At 41.8% G+C, this 19,070-nt stretch overlaps 1 protein-coding gene across 4 annotated transcripts in view; it reads left to right on the top strand.

Moving 5' to 3' along the window:
* LOC102240114 (cytochrome P450 4V2-like) overlaps window positions 1-19,070 on the top strand; it is a 74,207-nt gene that overhangs the window by 4,048 nt on the left and 51,089 nt on the right. For 3 of the 4 annotated variants that reach the window (XM_014539011.1, XM_014539010.1, XM_014539012.1), the window contains exons 2-8: window positions 4,739-4,851; window positions 6,246-6,331; window positions 7,086-7,276; window positions 7,658-7,727; window positions 9,649-9,775; window positions 12,619-12,804; window positions 18,648-18,750. In XM_014539011.1, coding sequence (XP_014394497.1) covers window positions 4,739-4,851; window positions 6,246-6,331; window positions 7,086-7,276; window positions 7,658-7,727; window positions 9,649-9,775; window positions 12,619-12,804; window positions 18,648-18,750 — 876 coding nt within the window. The remainder of the gene's footprint in view (window positions 1-4,738; window positions 4,852-6,245; window positions 6,332-7,085; window positions 7,277-7,657; window positions 7,728-9,648; window positions 9,776-12,618; window positions 12,805-18,647; window positions 18,751-19,070) is intronic. The other variant, XM_014539013.1, reaches the window with a different exon arrangement.

The following is a 19,070-nucleotide window of genomic DNA, read 5'->3' as shown; positions in this document are numbered from 1 at the left end:
GTTGTTTGACTTGGGCTCTGTCTAACCATTGCCAGCTCTCTTCTCTGAGGGCTGGACCCTGTACCCCAATCCTTTAGTCACTGTGTTCCCCCACCCCACCCAACCCTCACCTCTGGGTTGCACTCATCAATTTAGTGTTTCCTGACCTGACCCAGAGTTTTGTCATGTTTGACCTTTCTGAATGCTGGGCTGCATTCCCCAGATGGGGCCTCCGGGATCTCAATACAGAAAGTGTTAACTCCCAAACTTTCCTCCCTACTTTAATGTTGTTGGGATTACTGGTCATCATTTCCCCACACCCACTATAAGGACCAGCCATAAAGCAGGACCAGGGCCCCTAACACTGGCTGCATCTAATTCCACCCCCAGAAGCTTCCTGTATCCTTGGAATAGGAATAGCAAGTTCTTCACAGATCCCACACACCTCAGTGTTATTGTCCTAAAATATAACTCTGTGGTTCTAGTACTCATCAGGAACATTCAGTTATTGCCTTGAGGCTATAAAAGAAAATCCAACTTTTTTAGCCTTCCACACTCCAAGCTCATCTATCAATGTTATCATCCACATCCTGTGCTTTGGCTAAATTATAGGCAATTTTCAGACCTCCCTGCCTCTGCTCCGCTATTTCTGCTGCCTGGTTTACCCTAACTTCCTTTTTCTTCCTATAAAAAGCCAACTCATTCTTTTATGCTCAAATGCCATCTCTTTCTTGGAATTTCTCCAGTCTTTTCAATGAAAATCGATAACTCCTCAGACTTAACCTTCTAATTTAACACCCATTTCATTTGATCTGATACTGTGATTAGTAGCACAGTGACCATCTCCTCTGACTATAAATTCCTTGAGAGTAGGAATCTGATCCTTTGGTGGTACACGTTCCTTGCCTGTGGAATCCATGACTCAATTCAAAATCTCACCTGGCATATAGTTATTGTACTTCCTTGTGTTATGTTCTTCAATATTAATCTTTTCTAATCTGTGATCCTTTATCAGTCTTTCCATACACATCAAGACGGTGACACATTTTCTGAGACAGGTATTGTGTAGAATCGCTCTCAGTTTGGATTTGTGTGTTGTTGAGCATGTTGATGTGTGAGCATGTTGTGTTTTCAAGAAGAAGTAAGGTACTTCCATCATATTCATTCTTATATCTGGACATGTCATAGGAAACTGCTTTGATTGATTACCCAATTTCCCTATGTAATCCCTACATTTTTCTCAGTGTTTCTCAGTAATTCTTTTTAGCTAAATGATTCTTTCTTATATTCACTATGACCTTTCTTCCACATTTTTGTTACATTCCCAAACCAAATTTTTTCCTATATCCAAGGAAATGTAGACATAGCCCATTATTTATATACTAGTGGCCCGGTGCATGAAATTCATGCACGAGGGCTGGGGGTGTCCCTCAACCCGGCCTGCACCCCCTCCAATCTGGGACCCCTCAGGGGATGTCCGTGTGCCTGCGGGATATGGCCTAAATCGGCAGTCGGACATCCCTTTCACAATCTGGGACCGCTGGCTCCTAACTACTCGCCTGCCTACCTGCCTGATTGCCCCTAACCACTTCTGCCTGCCACCCTGATCGCCCCCTAACCGCTCCCCTGCCGACCTGATTGACGCCTAACTGCTCCCTTGCTGGCCTGATCACCACCAACTGTCCTTCCCTGCCAGCCTGATTGCCCACAAATGTCCTCTCCTGCCACGACTCACCTCCTCTGCAAAGACCGGTCTTCTCTGCACTGCGTGGAGCTGCGGGACCCCCAGGCCTCACCTTGCGGAATGGCCACCGGGCCCCACCTCAGCTGTGCGTGTGGCCATCTTGTGGCAGTCACTGTGTGGTGGCCATCTTTGTGGCGACCATCCTGTGGCAGCCATCTTGTGGTGGCCACCTTTTGGCAGTCATCTTTTGGTAGCCATATTGTGATGACATCACACACGAGGGCCACCAAGGCTTTCATTAGTATAGAATAGAGGCCCAGTGTACAAAATTTGTGCATGGTAGGTTCCCTAGCAGCTGCCAGCCATCGGCTGGGGGCTTCCTTCGGTCTGCACTGCCCCCTGGTGGTCAGCACATGTCATAGGTAGCGATGGAACTCCCACTTGGTCAAACTCCCGAGGGGACACTTTGCATATGAGGTTTTTATATATATAGATATTGTGTGTATGTGTTTCTCTTCTACTAACAAAATATTTTTAAATCTTACTCCAGCTTACCTTTTATTCTTCAGCTTCAGATAATAAAACTCCCCTTCTTTATAAAACTTTATTCATTCAAATAATATTAGAACTAAAGGAAACTTGTAAAAATAATATCGAGTTCGCATAAGCCATATACCCAGAAAGCCTGCTCTGATGGTGTTATTTTACAGAATTAGTATCATTATAAAACTAGAACATTATTATTTGTCCAATGTTCTTAACAATACTACAGCCCTTATTTGAAATTTACAACACTTCCTAGTGTTCTTTTTCTGTTCCATGACTCAATTCAAAATCTCACCTGGCATATAGGAGTTGTGCTTCCTTGTGTTATGTTCTTCAATATTAATCTTTTCTAATCTGTGATCGTTTATCAGTCTTTCCATACACATCAAGACGTTGACACATTTTCTGAAACGGGTATTTGGTAGAATCACTCTCAGTTTGGATTTGTCTGTTGTTTTATCAGAGTTTCATTGAGGTTATGCATTTTTGGCAAGAACACCATATGTGATGTTGAAAACGTTCCCTCTAAAATCAGGAAGACAAGGATGCTCACTCTCACCACTTTATTCAACATAGTATTATAGGTGCCAGTCAGAACATTTAGGCAAGAAAAAGAATGCAGACGACATGATTGTTCATATAGGAAACCCTAGATACTCCACCCCCTGAAATGTTGGAATTAATAAATAAATTTAGTAAAGTTGCAGGGTATAGAATCAATATACAAAAACCACTTGCATTTCTTTATGCTATCAATGGACTACTATTGCATCAAAAGGAATAAAACACCTGGGGATAAATTTAACCGAGGAGGTGAAAGTCCTGTACACTGAAAACTATAAGATATTGGCTAGAGAAGTGATACAAACTAATTCTATCATTACTTATTCTATTGCACAAAGTGTCCCTGTTTGGAGCATTAGGAGCTTTTCAGGTTGGCTGCTTGGTGTTTCAACATGGCCCCATCACTTTTTGAGCACTTCCTTATTTTCCGGTACCATAATATATTCCACTCTTCTTGTATTTTTCTCTGCCTCGGCCCTAAAATCAATGATTTCTCCAAGGAAAATTGGCTTATTTTATTGTAGGACAGTATTTAGAAATACTGAGATCTGGTGCCTGTACTAGACATGGGAGCCAATCTGGGAAGTTATATTACCAGAAATCTTGTTCAGAATATCACAGAAGACTTTGCAGCAAAATCACATTTAAGATGACACTTGAAAAATAAGTCAGTTTTATTAGACAAAAAGCAGTAGGAATAAGAGTTTCCTACAAAGAGAAGAGGTTCTATAGAGGCCCTGAGACATTTGAGAAGTTGAAGGATTAGTAAAACAAGAGTTTTTTTTAATTATTTTTTTTCCTTGAGGTCACATTGGTTAATAACATTATCTAAATTTCAGGTGTACAGTAGTATAATTTGATGTTTGTATACTCTTTTGGGTGCTCACAACCAAAAGTCTAGTTTCCATCTATTACCATTTGTTTAAACCCATTTACCTACTTTGCCTTCTCTCCACTCTCCTTCTCCCCTATAACCACTATTCTGTCATCTATATCCTTGAATTTGTTTTTATTTTGTTATATTTGTTCATTTGTTACTTTTTTGTTTTATATTTTACATATGAGTTAAATCAGACTGTTTTTGTCCTTGTGTGTCTGACTTATTTCACTTAGCATAATACCCTTAAGATCCATTCATGTTATCACAAATGTCAATATTTTATCTTATATATATATAGACACCATATATATATATATATATATTCTTTATTGATTTCTGAGTGGAAGGGAGGGGGAGAGAGAGAGAAACATCAATGATGAGAGAGAATCATCGATTGGCTGCCTTCTGCATGCCCCACACTGGGGATCAAGCCTGCAACCCCGGGCGTATGTCCTGACCCAGTCAACGCTCAACCACTGAGCCATGCCAGCTGGCCCAATATTATCACATCTTCTTTATCCATTCATCCATCAATGGACACCTAAGGTTGCTTCCACTATTGTAAGTAATGCTGCAGTTAACGTTGGGGTGCATATATCTTTTTGAATTAGTGTTTTCATGTTCTTCAGATAAATACCCAGAAGAGGAATTGCTGGATCATATCGTAGCTCTAACCTCAATTTGTTGAGGAACTTCAATACTGTTTTAGAGAGGGTGAAAGGGAAGCATCTATCAGGGCTGGAGAGTTGGGACAGGTATCCCTTTCTATAGAACACTAGACTGAAGCAGGTCAGGAGAAACTGAACAACCTCGGTGTTCTTGGGGAAGGTATGTCATAAGGTCACCACAAACATCCACAGTGCTTGGCATTTCTCAGTTAACCAGGTTGTTGCATATATATCATTCATAATTAAATTAGCCTCATAATTCATTCATTAAATATTTAGTAAGGACAACTGTGTGGTTTAGCTTCAAGATGTGAAAGATCTGGGAGATATTGAGAGAGTTGCCCAAAATTAAAAGAGTAAAAAGAAACAAAAAAGACACAGTAAGGAACTTATTTAAAATTAAATATTTTCTCCTAGAGTTTTTCCAGCAGGTGATTTATTATACTGAACAAAACAGACATGTGCCAATGGTAAAAGCCTGGCTTGGCACAGTACCAGTAATAGCCATGTATAAGGCCGAAACTATAGAGGTGAGTCGATGGTGACTATGATCAATGCTTCATTGTATATTTGATGGTGTGAGAATCTCATCAGAATAAACAGCAAATATATGTCCTTATATTTAATTGAATTCAATACAGTGAGGACTCCATTAAATTTCTAAGGCTGTGAAGGTGCCATTTAACGATTTCCAGATATAGTCTGAGTTCTGAGAAGAGTAGCAGCTTCTATATGTCTATACACATTTGGTATCAGGTAATGTATTTGTCCTCCCTTTTTGGGACGTATTCAGTTGAACAGAACCATAAATAGATTATTCTACATGGTGAGCTCATATCATCTGCCAGGCACTCGTTTAAGATTACAAAAATATAAGACTAATGAAATTTATGTGTTTCCCTTAAGATGCTCAGAGTATCCATTATACTTTTATTATTTCAAGTTAATTTTTAAAAAGAGAACATTAATCTGATATCGATGGGGAAGATGTTGTTAATTCACGCTATTGAAATTACTCCTAAATAAATTGTATAGCTATCTTTTACTTATTATCATGACATTTGGGGTATTATCTTATGGTTTGATGACAATGGACTTGGATCATTAAGTAAAAATGGGATAAACAGACCTTCTCTGCATGGAGAAAAATTAACAGCAGAATTTCCTAGGGTTGTTGGGCTTGGATACATTTTTCTTACTCATTGTGGTAAAACTCTTAGAGTGTCTCTGGTACCACACTACAGAATCTGGTCCGAAGGAGATACAAGAGGGCCACAGGTGGGATTTCAGCCATTGATGGCCTAGTATAAGTGGGCTTAGTATATGTGGATAGAGATCTGTCCAAAGTAGGGAACTGCAGCAAGATCCTGAGAAGCATTTTGTGCATATGCTCATCCCTTTTCCTCTACTTTGACTCCAGGCAACCTAATTATACCCATGGTTCCCAATGCTACTTCTATCCTGGAGACATTCAAATGTGTACCTAGTATAAACCTTAATCCTGAGCTTCATACCTGCTTTCAGACTATGTCAACATGAATGCCTCCAAATCAACATACCTGATAATGAACTTGTGATTTCCATTTCCCTAAATGTGGTCATCCTTTGATTCACCCACCTTCTCTTCCCTCACTCCTACCCTCAATAAACAACTGCACTTGGCTCCTAATTCATGGGAGGAGTCAGGGAATTATCTTGGACATTTTCCTTTCAATCAACTCCAGCTAGTCTCCAAGAGTTAGAGACAGTTGTATGCTCCAACACAAGTTAAATTTCTTTGAGTCATAGTAATGAAAATGAACCACAAAGAAGTAATTGTTATGAAATGTTACTTTAGAAAGTCGTTGTGTTCCAGTTTAGCATTCTTATAATTAAGGTTGCTTTCATATCTCTATCTCTCATTTTTCTTTTCTCTCTTTCTAAGGTAATTTTAACTAGCTCAGAGCAAATTGACAAGTCTTATCTGTACAGGTTTGTACAACCATGGCTTGGCCTAGGACTTCTTACAAGGTAAGTCAGTGTAAATTGGTAAAGCTGTCTTGTGCGTAACTTATGTCAGGCATTGACCCTGGGTAGTTTTCCTGTAGCAAGAATGTGCTGTTGGGTAGTAGGGAGAAGCTGAAAGGTTGGGTGGTAATGGGCCTCTGAGAGACAGGAACCCAGGGTGTAGAGTAATCTCCAGCCATGGTATTCAATAATGATGATCACCAGTGTTCCAAGGAGAGTTAGAAAGTCCCAATGTATAAATGGAGTACGGCACAGGGGAGTTTTGTACAGGGAATTCTTGAAATTCAATGAAAAAGCAGTCATCCCCAGAGAAGTAAGTTGAGCACAGTAATTCAATCCTTGAGCTGGCATGCAGCAACAGGACCCCATCAACTGAGAAACAGAAAGCAGGACTTTGGTGGGGACTTTGGAGACTTCGAAGATATTAAATTTCAAAGTAGACTCATGGAGCTCCTTGACCTTCAGAGGGTTGAGGTTGGATAAAGGGGGGAAATTTCTAACTTTTGGAAACTCAGAACTTAGAAATTTAGAAAAATTTTTAAAATTTTCAAATTTGGTGAGTGCTCTTTTAAACATTGGTAATATAGAAGAATATCTAAAATATGCCCATCCTGTAACTGTATATGAATCTCCCCTTGACATTTTGACCAAAGCATTTGGGAATCTGTAGATTAAGAAGAATTTGTTGTCTTGACTATGCTTTATTTGCTTTGGATGTTGCTTTTCTCTTCTTTGTAACCATGTCTTGTATTTCTAGTACTGGAAACAAATGGCGCTCCAGGAGAAAAATGTTAACACCCACTTTCCATTTTACCATTCTGGAAGACTTCTTAGGTGTCATGAATGAACAAGCCAACATATTGGTTAATAAGCTTGAAAAACATGTTGATGGAGAAAAATTTAACTGCTTTTTTTACATCACTCTTTGTGCCTTAGATATAATCTGTGGTAAGTCTCATGGATTTGTTTCTAGAGCTATGGTGTAAACATACAATGGCCTAAATAGAAAATAACAATTCACTGGGGATGCAAATGAAGGGGTTAGAAAGGATATTGGCTTCTTTGGGGTAGTCCTTCTGCTAAATTAGTCTCCTGAGAAGCAGGACCAACTACTAGGGCTTGGAGCAGAGCCAACCTGCCAGGAAGGTCAGAGGGAAACAGGAGTAGGAACAGGGAGTAGTAGAAACAAAAGGTGCAAGAGTGAAAGAGGGAAAGGAACAATTCTAAAATATATAAGAATTTATGTCTTTTTTGAAGTGTTTGCCACTGGAGCATAAACAGAAGGCATGTATATGAATTGAATGGTTGCTTCTCACCCATATTTTGCAGAAACAGCTATGGGCAAGAGTATTGATGCTCAGACTAATGATGATTCTGAGTATGTCCGTGCAGTTTATAGGTAAACAGAGCCCTTCTAATTATTTTTAAAATTGTTATTGATTCAAGCTTTAAAAAATATTGCTAATAATTTTTTGTCTGTGTTGTATCTTTTTCATTGTTTCACAATGAAATATTGCACTAAAAATCAATCTAATCATTTAAGCATGTATTTTAACAGTAAAGGATTTATTGTATAAAATGTGGCACACCCAGGCTATGGTATAATTTTTAATGATTATTTTATGATATATTGAGAAATTACATTATGATGATTAGTGATAACATTGAGATAAAAACAATATTTTTAGCATGATAACTACTAGGTTTAAAAAATTATTCATTAAAAAAAACTTGTAGATATTATTCCATAATGTTAGCTGTGATTATTATTTTGTGTTATGTGATTCTCTTTCTTGTTTGAGTTGTTATTATTTCTTCCCATATTTTCTGCACTCAGTATGTATTATTTTTTAATTGAAATAGTCATATTTACAGTGGGGCCTTGACTTACGAGTGTCCCAACTAACGAGTTTTTTTGAGATACGAGCCGTCTCTCGGCCGATTTTTTGCTTTGAGTTGCAAACTCAAAAAAATTCGGGTTACGAGCCAGCTTCAGATACCCCACGCTAGTTGGCGCAGTGAACATCACAGTGATTTGACATATGAGTAATTTGAGTTATGAGCTCCGTCATGGAACTAATTAAACTCCTAAGTCAAGGCCCCACTGTACTTTGAAAAATTGCTTGAGATTATTCAAGTATTAAAAGGCAGGGCCAGGGTTTGATTTGAGGAATTCTGTCTTTAAGTCCACTGCCCATTTCATTTTAACACATATTAGCTTACTAGAGGCCTGGTGCATAAAATTCGTGCACCTGGGGGCGGGCCGGGGGTGGTCCCCTGACCCGGATTTCAAGACAACACAGGCCAGGCAAAGGGACACCACCATTGCACGATCAGGGCCAAGGAGAGATGCTGGAGGTTGGCCAGCCAGGGCGGGACCCTGGGAAGGCTCCTGGGCGTGTCTGGCCCATCTCGCTCATTCCCAATCAGCCGGACCCCAGCAGCAAGCTAATGTACCGGTTGGAGTATCTGACCCTGTTGGTCAGTGCACATCATAGTGAGCAGTTGTGCAGCTGTAGCATATCATTAGCATATTAAACTTTGATTGGTTGAATGGCCGAATGGAGGACCAGACTCTACATGTAAGGCTTTTATTATATAAGATATAATCTGCCATTCATTACACAAGATACTGACTAGTTTTATAGTGGTCCACAGTACAGAATAACAGGGATACAAGCATCAAAACAAATAAGTATAAACTTATAAACTATAATAATTGCTTAGAAAGAAAAAATAAAGTTGCTATTTGAGAAGAAAACAGCAATAGGGCCCACAGATTGAGTGACCAGGAAAGACCGCTCTGCAGAATTGGCCTGTAAGCAGCTCTCTAAGGAGGAGATCATGTCTAGGTCTGTCTGCTCCATCACTGGAAATGTTGAGGGAGGGACTTGGGACAGGGATGTGACAGAGGGGCACTTTCCTGGAGAAGAGGATAGCAGAGGAGTGATCAAGCAAATGCGTGGACATTAAACAGGCAGATTTCACCCCACCCTGTGCTATAAGAGCTACAGGCAGCTTGGGGTGGTCCGGAACTCTTCCTGGAGAAATAGAAGGAGAGATCAGATGGCCATTTAATAAAGATGTTTTGGAATGTATTCTTCATTCCTCTAAAGGACCCATTTAATTTTTAAGCTTCCTTGGATGTGTAATAACCCATGCCTTCATTGTTGAGCATAAAGCATAGAGCTCTTGGTAGCCGCTAAGACGAATTATCATCGTTGCCACATATTACCCTCATTGAGACCAGGCACCAAATAGATACTCAAGCAATGCACATTTTTGATATATCAGCTGATACATTTGCATCCTGTTTATAGGATGACTGATTTACTACATCGAAGAATGAAGACGATTTGGTTCTGGCATGACGTATTGTACCTTTTGTTTAAAGAAGGAAGGGACCACAAAAGGAACCTTAAGATCTTACATAATTTTACCACCAATGTAAGTCCTCATTTTTTTAAATGTGGACAAACATACATAACATAAAATTGATCATAATAGCCATTTTAAGTGTGCCATTCAGTGGCATTAGGGGCATTAACAATGTTGTGCAACCCCTACCACTATCACTTTCTAGAACTTTTATAAGTGCATGACTCCTATGTTTGTTAACATGCCCAGTCATTAATGTTCCCTACTGGGGGAGGATAGTCTACTGGGGGAGGTTGTCTATAAATAAATAATTCCAAAATGTGATATGAGGTATGGTAGTTTATTAAGAAACTGGGTGCTATGCTAAGAGAATAAAGACACAGGGTCTGTATTATAAGAATCTTCTGCAAAATATTTGGATTAGGCAATAGTTTTCCAAGACAAAAGGCATTTATAGCAGTATCTTACACTGGAAAAGATAAAAATTAACTAGATATTATTATTTAATTTTTAATGACAAGGAAATAGTAATGTTCTGGATATAGTCTGTCTTTGTGTTAAAAGTATGTTTAGAAAAGGCAAACTTTAATTGAAAACATGCATTATAATTTAAATGTACTGATAAAAGTGCTGAAGTAATTATATTTGTTCTTTGCTGTAAATTTTAGTTTAAAATATGATGGCATTGCTTCCTGACAATGAGGTACTTCCTCCACCAAGAGATCAAGTTGTTAGATTGTCTAGATGTTAGATGACTGAGATGTTGGAGTGAGCTGCCCTCAGTGGAGTATAGCAAAATTGTCTGGCAATAGGTGAATGGTGAACAGTTTGTATTTTATAAGTATAACTAGAGGCCCGGTGCACAAAAATTTCTGCACTCGGGGGGGTACCTCAGCCCGGTCTGTGCCCTCTCGCAGTCTGGGACCCCTCAGGGGGTGACCACCTGCTGGCTTAGGCCTGCTCTCCGGGGGATTGGGCCTAAGCTGGCAGTCAGACATTCCTCTGGCAGCCCAGGAGCCCTCGGGAGATGTCTACTTGCCAGCGGGGAGCAGGCCTAAGCTGTAGTTGGGCATCCTTAGCGCTGCTGAGGAGGCAGGAGAGGCTCCCACCACCACCGCTGTACTGGCAGCCATCAGCCTGGCTTGTGGCTGAGCAGAGCTCCCCCTGTGGGAGCGCACTGACAAACAGGGGGAAGCTCCTGCATTGAGCATCTGCCCCCTGGTGGTCACTGTGTGTCATAGTTACCAGTCATTCCCAGTCATTCTGCTGTTATGGTCAATTTGCATATTACCCTTTTATTATATAGGAGTGCTTGGCCAGCCTGGGTGAGGGGCTGATGGCTGTTTGCAGGCTGGCCACGGCCCCCAGCCCCCCAAGCTCCCAGTGGAGGCTGGCTGGAAGCAGGTATCTGGGATTTATTTGTCTTCTATAATTGAAACTTTGTTGCCATGAGCGGAGGCCACAGCCGGCTCAGGGCAGGCAGGAAGCTTGGCTTCCTTCATCACCCGGGCAACCAAGCCTCCTGCTTGCTCCAGCTCCGTGGCTGCCGGTCGCCATCTTGGTTGGGTTAATTTGCATATAGTCGCTCTGATTGGTGGGTGTAGTGAAGGTATGGTCAATTAGCATCTTTGTCTTTTATCAGTGTAGATTACACTTGTCTTCAAATTTCATGCATTAATATCAGTATCAATAATGAATGAATTCCAAATTGGATGGATAATATCAAAAATTGCATACTAAGTACCAGGCACTAGGGGTTTCACCAAGAATCAAAGAGAGGACATGATGCTTGCCCTTATGGAGTTTGGGATCTGTTCATTCAAAGCAGAAGCAGGTTTGGACAATTGCCTGAAAGGAGGAGAAAGTTGAAATGTGTAACCAAATTAAGCTCAGGGGCTTTCATTTTTTTATTCATTCAACACATACCTGATGAACATTTTTTTTAAAGGGATGTTTATTTTTTTTAAAAAAATATATTTTATTGATTTTTTACAGAGAAAGGGAGAGGGATAGAGAATTAGAAACATCGATGAGAGAGAAACATCAATCAGCTGCTTCCTGTACACCTCCTACTGGGGATGTGCCCACAACCAAGGTACATGCCCTTGACTGGAATCGAACCTGGGACCTTTCAGTCCACAGGCCGACGCTCTATCCACTGAGCCAAACTGGTTAGGGCCTGATGAACATTTTTAAAATGCCAAGCAGTGTTCTAAAGTTTGGAAATATATCAATGAATAAAGAAAAATTTGCTGCTACATTAAAGTTGGAGGAGAAAGTCACTCAATAAGAAATACAATGCCAGGTGGTAAGTAAAATGGAAAAAAAGGTAAAGCAGGCTTAGGAAGAGAGTGAGTGCTAGGGACTAGGGTAGCAGTGACCCTGACAGTGTGACAATGGGCAGTGGAGATCTAAACTAGGGAGGAAGCTAGTCATGCTGGCTTCTGAGGCAAGAGCATTTTAGGCAGAAGGAGCGACAAGCATACATGGTGATTCTTTTCTCCAATACAACACGTAATTAGAGTGATTTATAATTAGTCTATTATATGATGATTGTGTTCTCACTATGACCCAACTTTTTCTCATGAGCTCTTTCAAGTCGCTGTGGCCCTATTCATTAGACTACTACTCTATTCCCATGTTGGAAAGGCTGCAAAAATAGTCCTTGGAAATGATGTATTTGTCTGACATTAAATTTGTTTTTAAAAGTCTTATATCAAATAACGCCCTAAAAATGTTCACGGAAAGCTTTACTATATTTTCATAAAAACAAAAGTTCCTGTTCAGTGAGACAGAACAGGAAAGGCTTAGAAAAAAAATCAGTTAAAGAAGCTAGTATATTTTGACAGGACAATGATTATTAGGCCATATCAAATTCTACACTAAAGCATGTGATCATTTAAATCATATAGGTCATCAATGAACGGGCCAATGAAATAAAGAGAGATGAAGAACGTAAAACTGATGACAAAGTCATGAACCTCTCCAAGAGAAAACGCAAGGCTTTTCTCGACCTGCTTTTAAATGTGATGGATGATGAAGGGAACAAGCTCAGCCTTGAGGCTATTCGAGAAGAAGTGGACACTTTCATGTTTGAGGTATTTTGTATTGTCATGTTAGTCTCAGGTATCATCATTAAACAAATTACAGTTCCTGTTACATAACAAGAAAATATTTGTTTTTAATCTTGGGATTTGCTAAGGATGAAGAAATAGCCAGCACTAATAGACCTGTTAAAGCATTGAATAATAAAATTAGAAATAACATGAAATAGCAAGAATTATTTGTACTCACCTTTTAAAATATGTTGGGATCCTTGGTATAAGGGATATCTGTTCTCAATTTCTTTTTAACTTAAAAAAATAATTTCTAGGAATTCTTTTAAAAAGTTTTTAGCATTTTTTATAAGTCTGATTACATTTTGAAGTAGCTTGTTATCACTGATGAAGAGTCATTATATTGTAGTTAGAAATTACAAAATTTAAGACCCTAATTAAATACCAGATCAACTTTCTTCTTCAGAAAAAGTTGTAGACTTGTATGGTTTTCTTTCTTCCCAACATCAGGGAAGTTTTCTGTCATTATTTCTTCAAACTGGTTTTCTATTCCTTGCTCCTCTTCCTGTCTTTCTGGCACCCCTATTATGTGGATGTTGTTTCCTTTCTTGTTGTCCCAAAGCTCCCTTAGGCTCACCTCCTGCTTTCTAAGTTTTCTTTCCAATTGCTGCTGTGTTTGTGTGTTTTTTCCTACCCTGTCTTCTAATTCACTGATGTGGTACTCAGCCTCTTCAAGTCTGCTATTGAAGCCTTTCTTTATGTTCTTTATTGCAGCTAGGTCATTCTTCATTTCCTCTTGATTCCTTTTCATGTTGGTGACATTCTTATTCAGCTTCTTATAATTCTCATTGAATTGTGTGTATTTGTCATCCAGATGTTTGAGCATCCTTATAACCATTACTCTGAATTCTTTCTCTGACAAGTTACTTGCCTCCATCTCATTTAATTCCCTTTCTGTTGATTCCTTTATTTCTTTCCTTTGGGGATTGTTTTTATGTCTCCCCACTATTTGCTGTAATGTTTTAATTGTTTCTATGTCTTAGATCCAACTGCTTTGCTACCAGGTTCTTTTGGGGATAATCCTGTGTAGTTGGTGATTTTTTGGACCAAGTGGTGCAGTTTCTCAGATCTCCTGGGCTTGGTGATCTAGCGGAGTCGCCTACTTGAGCTATTTGGGTTCTCTTGATGTACTTGGATCTTGAGTGTTAGTTTCTTATTCGTGGATGAAGTTTCGTCACAAATTGGCAATGTGACTCACCTCCACCTTCGTTGTGCAAGCTGTTGTGGATGTGATCATGGTTCCAGCACTTGTGGAAAGGGTTGCCTGAAGTCTCACTGGTATGTGCTCACTATGAGTTCCCAGAGTGCATGGGCTTGGGAGGAAGGGGTCTTGGGGCCTGAGGCTCAGGTCCTTTGACTTTGGCTGGTGTTGTGTGACTCTTGCTGGGGTAGCGTCACTCTATAACTCACTACGAGGGTCCCAGAGCCTGAGACAGTGGGAGACCGCTGTCCCATAGTCTGCGGTTGAGGCAGTGGAACTCTGGCCAAAGTGATTTCCCTCTCTGAATGACAAGGGGGTTCAGGATCCAGCATCTGGGGTTGTGGAAATCTCAGAGTCTATGGCTGAAACAATATGACCTTGTCTGGGGAGGAGGGTCCTCAGTAACTCACCAAGGTGTCCAGAGGTAGGCAGCCGGGAAGGAGATGTCATGTATCCTTTTGAGGGAGCCGTGTGCCCTTGGTTGGAGAGGCACACGCCCAATGGCAGCTCACAGAGGGGCCCAGGAGCCATCTGCTGAGGCTGTGTGCTCATGGGGCCCATAAGCTGGAGCTGCAAGATCTTGGTGTGCCGCCAACCGGGGGAGCGAGAAGTCCCAGTTTCTGTCCTGCGAGCTGTGTTCCCTTGGTTGGATACATGCATCCAGCGGCGGCTTACAGAGGCACCCAGGAGCTGTCTGCTGCGACAGTGAGCTCAGGGTGCTTGTATGCTTCCGCAGCGCTACCTTGGGAACTGGATGCCTTGCTGTGGCTCTGAGAGGCACCTGGGAGCCACCCGCCAGGGCAGCAGGCTCAAGAGGGCTGTGCGCTGGATTGGTGCCACTGCGGGGACCGGAGATCGGCAGTCGAGGAGGGGGAAGTCCGAGTTTCTGCAGCCAGGGTCGTCTGCCCTTAGTTGGATATGAGTGCGCCATAGGCTGCTCACAGGGCAGAGGACTCAGGGGACCTGTGTGCTGAAACCACATGATCACTGTATCTGTGGGCAGGCAGCCAGGAAGTGGGAAGTCCGAGGTTCTACTGCCAGGGCCGTGCGCTCTTGTTTGGATATGTGCGCACCCAGCAGGGGCTTACAGAGGCACCAGAGAGCCCTCTGCCAGGGTGGCAGACTCAGGGTGCCTGTGCACTGGATTGGCGTGACCACGGTGTCTGGAGGTCGGCAGCCAGGGAGGGGGAAGTCCCACTTACTGCTGCGGGATCTGTGCTCCCTTGGAGGTAGGTGTCCTAGGGTCTGCAGGTCTGCGGACAAGGCGGCATGACTTCGTCTGGTGTGGCTGCAGGGTCGCAGGCGGTGTCCAAAGCTAGTCTGGGTGGTGGTGCTGATAAGTTCCTAGAGGAGGCTCCTCTCCCCTTCAAGATGGTGTGTGCTCCCTGCCCGATCCCCACAGCCGGGGGAGTGCCCGCAGCGGTGGTAGGGGCTCCCTGTCCAGAAGAGCCTGGTCTGCCAGCCTCTGATACTCCTGCCGGTTTTAACTGTCCCTCACTCATTCCCACACACTCCCCTGTCACTTCCTCACTCACTCAAACCTTCTTCCTCAACTCTGTCCTGCCAGCCACCATCTTCCCAGCTCCTTCTAGTAGATAGTTAACCAGTTTGTGATTCTAAAGAGATTTCTGGTCTTTACATTTAAAAAAAAAAAGACAAATTTAAAAAATATATAGTTTTATTCATTTTTTTTTAAGGAGAGAGAGAAAGGGATAGGGAAAGAGAGATGGAAACATCAATGATGAGAGAGAATCATTGATTGGCTGCCTCCTGAATGTGCCCTGACCAGGAATTGAACCATGACCTCCTTATTCATAGGTCAACACTCAACCACTGAGCCATACCGGCTGGACAAAAAGACGAGTTTTTCACAAAGATAACTTTACAAGTAACGACATTAAATATTATAAATAGAAAAGCTCTTAACATGTGGCTTACCAAATAAAGATTAAGAAATGGTTTTAAAAGGCAGCAAGTGGAATATCCTGGAAATAGAAGAAAGAGAAAGCCATCAGTGTTCAATGGCAGACTGCATGCACTGTGTTTGCTCTGCCTGCAGCCGCCTGGGTGCAGTGCCTCCCCAGGGAGGAAGCTCTGTGCCCTGTAGCAGGAAGCAAGCGGTGCGAAGGGTCCACAGACCTGACTTCTCCCAGGTCTGTGCTGACTGGCCATACGAGACAGGCCCAGTCATTGCAGATCTCTGCCACAGTCATCCTGTGTGGAAAGTGGAAAGATGGACTATATCAGTGGTTTTAAACTGCTATTTTAAGCAGATCACTTTATAGAAAAGAAACATTATGCAGAAAATGGACATCTACAAGTATTTCACTAAAATGTGGGCTGTGGAGCCAAATCCCAGCTCTGACCTATACTAGAATGACCTCAGGCTCCCTTTTGAGACTTCTGTGTCCTCCTTGGTATAGCACGGGCCTCACAGAACAGCTCTGAGGACTAGGTGCATAGTTTTCTAATGTGCACCAACCATCGTGCCTGGCACATTCTTGTGCAACACATAACGGCTGGTGTCTGATGTTGAAATGGCCCCTGTACCCACACGTGCATACACACACTCACACGTGCACTTACACACACACTCACACCTGCACATACACATCCATCTCCCACCAGTAACCTCTCACTTCCACAAAAACAACCAGACTAATGATCTCTTTCTTGCAGCTCTAACATTCTTTGAAGTTCTAATTTTTCTCTTCTACCCATGAAATAGAGAACATAGCATGTATAACTACAATATTCTGATCTCCTCCGTAAGAGGATGCAGGCTGTTGCTGCCAGGCCTTTTATTTTATTTTTTTACTTTTAAATTTCATTTTATTTATTTTAAAAATCTTTATTGTTAAAAGTACTACATATGTCCCCCGTTTTCCCCCAATAACCCCTTATAGCCTGCTCCTGCCCCCAACCCCAGGTCTTCACCACCTTCTTGTCTGTGTCCATGGGTTATGCATATATGCATACAAGTTCTTTGGTTGATCTCTTCCCACTCCCTTACACACCCACCCCCTCCTTCCCTCTGAGATGGAACAGACAATCTGTTCCATGCTTCTATGTCTGTGCCAGGCCTTTTAGGCTCCTGGTGTGGCTGATTCTTGCCCTGCGCAGTTCCGCCAATGCAAGTGTTGGCTCTGTGCTTTGTATTTGCTGCCTTTGGGTCACAGAAAAAAATAAAACAGGAACTTCATTTTCAAATTCAAGGGAAGCTATTAGAATTGTTTAGCAAGAGCACGTCCTCTATGACTTTGCTAAACAACTGAGTGACATGGGCCAGCTTTTGTCTGGACTTCAGGGTCATTTCTGTAAAGAAATTGCAAGTATGAGAAAAGACAATAATGCCAACATCAGAAAATTGCAGAAAAGTCCTGAACAATTCCACTTAGGAGCTAAAACAAGTGCTTCAGAGACTTCTTCCAGGAGATGAAATATTACAATGGTCACTTGTGTTGCATAGGGTAAATGGACCAGTAAGAGTTATAATAGTATCTTTTTTTTTTCAAATACATTTTTTTTTCTGAAGAACTTACCATTATGCATGTGGAGTGTCCTGGTGAGATGAGGACAGTAAATAAGGGGCTGATGCCTAAAGACCCTGAACGGATAGAGAATAAGGTCAACCAGGGTGTGAGCATCAGTATTGGAGCTGGAGTCTCCTCACCCCGGATCCTCCACACTCCCCGAGGTGGAGAGTGTGGACTCAGCTTTGTCATCAGAAACTCTGAGGGTCCTATTCTTGCCTCCACCTCCTATGAAGCTGTTGGGCCCTGGGAAAGTCATGTAGCTCAGTTTGGGGCTCAGTTTGTCAATCTCTAAAATGTGAATAGCAGTATCAAGAATCCCATGGAGATTTTAAATATATATATATTTTTATAGATTTCAGAGAAATGTATTTTTATTGAAGGGAGGGGGAGAGACAGAAACATCAATAATGAGAGAGAATCATTGATTAGCTGCCTCCTGCATGCCCCCTACTGGGGATTGAGCCCACAACCCCATGTGTCATGACCAGGAATCGAACCATGACCTCCTGGTTCATAGGTCGATACTCAAACACTGAGCCACGCCGGACGGGCCCCCATGGATTTTCTGTGAAAAATAATTGAGTTCGTTTCTGCAAAATGTTTGGTATTTTGCCTCAAACTCATCAAGGTTTAAATGGGGCAATTTATCAACTTCTTGATGTGGAGACTCTTGCTCAGAATCACCCATGTGCTCCCTGGAGTACGGGTGAAGTCAACCATACAAATGGGGGACTGTGGAGAAATGCAGATCTGGCCACTTGGCTCAGGAAAGTCACACTTTTATTCCCTCAAAAACAGTCCAGCGCACAGAATGCCCTTGGAATGCCCCCTGTTAGCCCAGCCCAGCCACTCTCACCAAGTATGTGACTCTGTCATATTGAAATGTCCCTGTACCCAGAGGCATCCCCTTTGAAGGGATTGTTTCATTGGTTTGTTCCCCACAGAGGTAACATACTGTATAAAATTAACTTGTCTGGGGTCACGTCACAGCTGTCAAATCCAGAGACAATTCAAAATAGAGTTAGCATCCCTAACCTTCTCAATAGAACTCTGCTTTCTAAGCTTTTTTTTTTCTCTTACATTTGTAGGGCCATGACACAACTGCAGCTGGAATAAACTGGGCCTTGTACCTATTGAGTTGCCATCCAGAAGTCCAGAAAAAATTAGACAATGAACTGGATGAAGTGTTTGGTATGTATGGCCCTTTCACTACTTACATTGAAGATCCCAAGGCACTGAAGCAAATGCCATTCTTGCTCATTAAGAATGTGCAGTCAGGCCTGTTCGAAAGACACTGTAATAAGCAGGAATGCTGCCATATGGGACCCCTTCCAGGCCTAATGTCCTTTGCAAGACCTCATCCATTTGTTTATGGGCGTTTGCTGATTGCTTGGCATGTGACTGCACCGGGGGAGATCCTGGGGATACATAGATAAATATCACTGTCCTCAAAAACCTTGCTGCTGCAAGTGAAGCAGACACTGTGTAGAAAGTATCAAGTCATGGCTGTG

The sequence above is a fragment of the Myotis brandtii genome, unplaced genomic scaffold (genome assembly GCF_000412655.1).
Source record: "Myotis brandtii unplaced genomic scaffold, ASM41265v1 scaffold2070, whole genome shotgun sequence".
NCBI classification, from domain to species: domain Eukaryota; kingdom Metazoa; phylum Chordata; class Mammalia; order Chiroptera; family Vespertilionidae; genus Myotis; species Myotis brandtii.
This window is presented reverse-complemented; position numbering and strand designations above follow the sequence as displayed.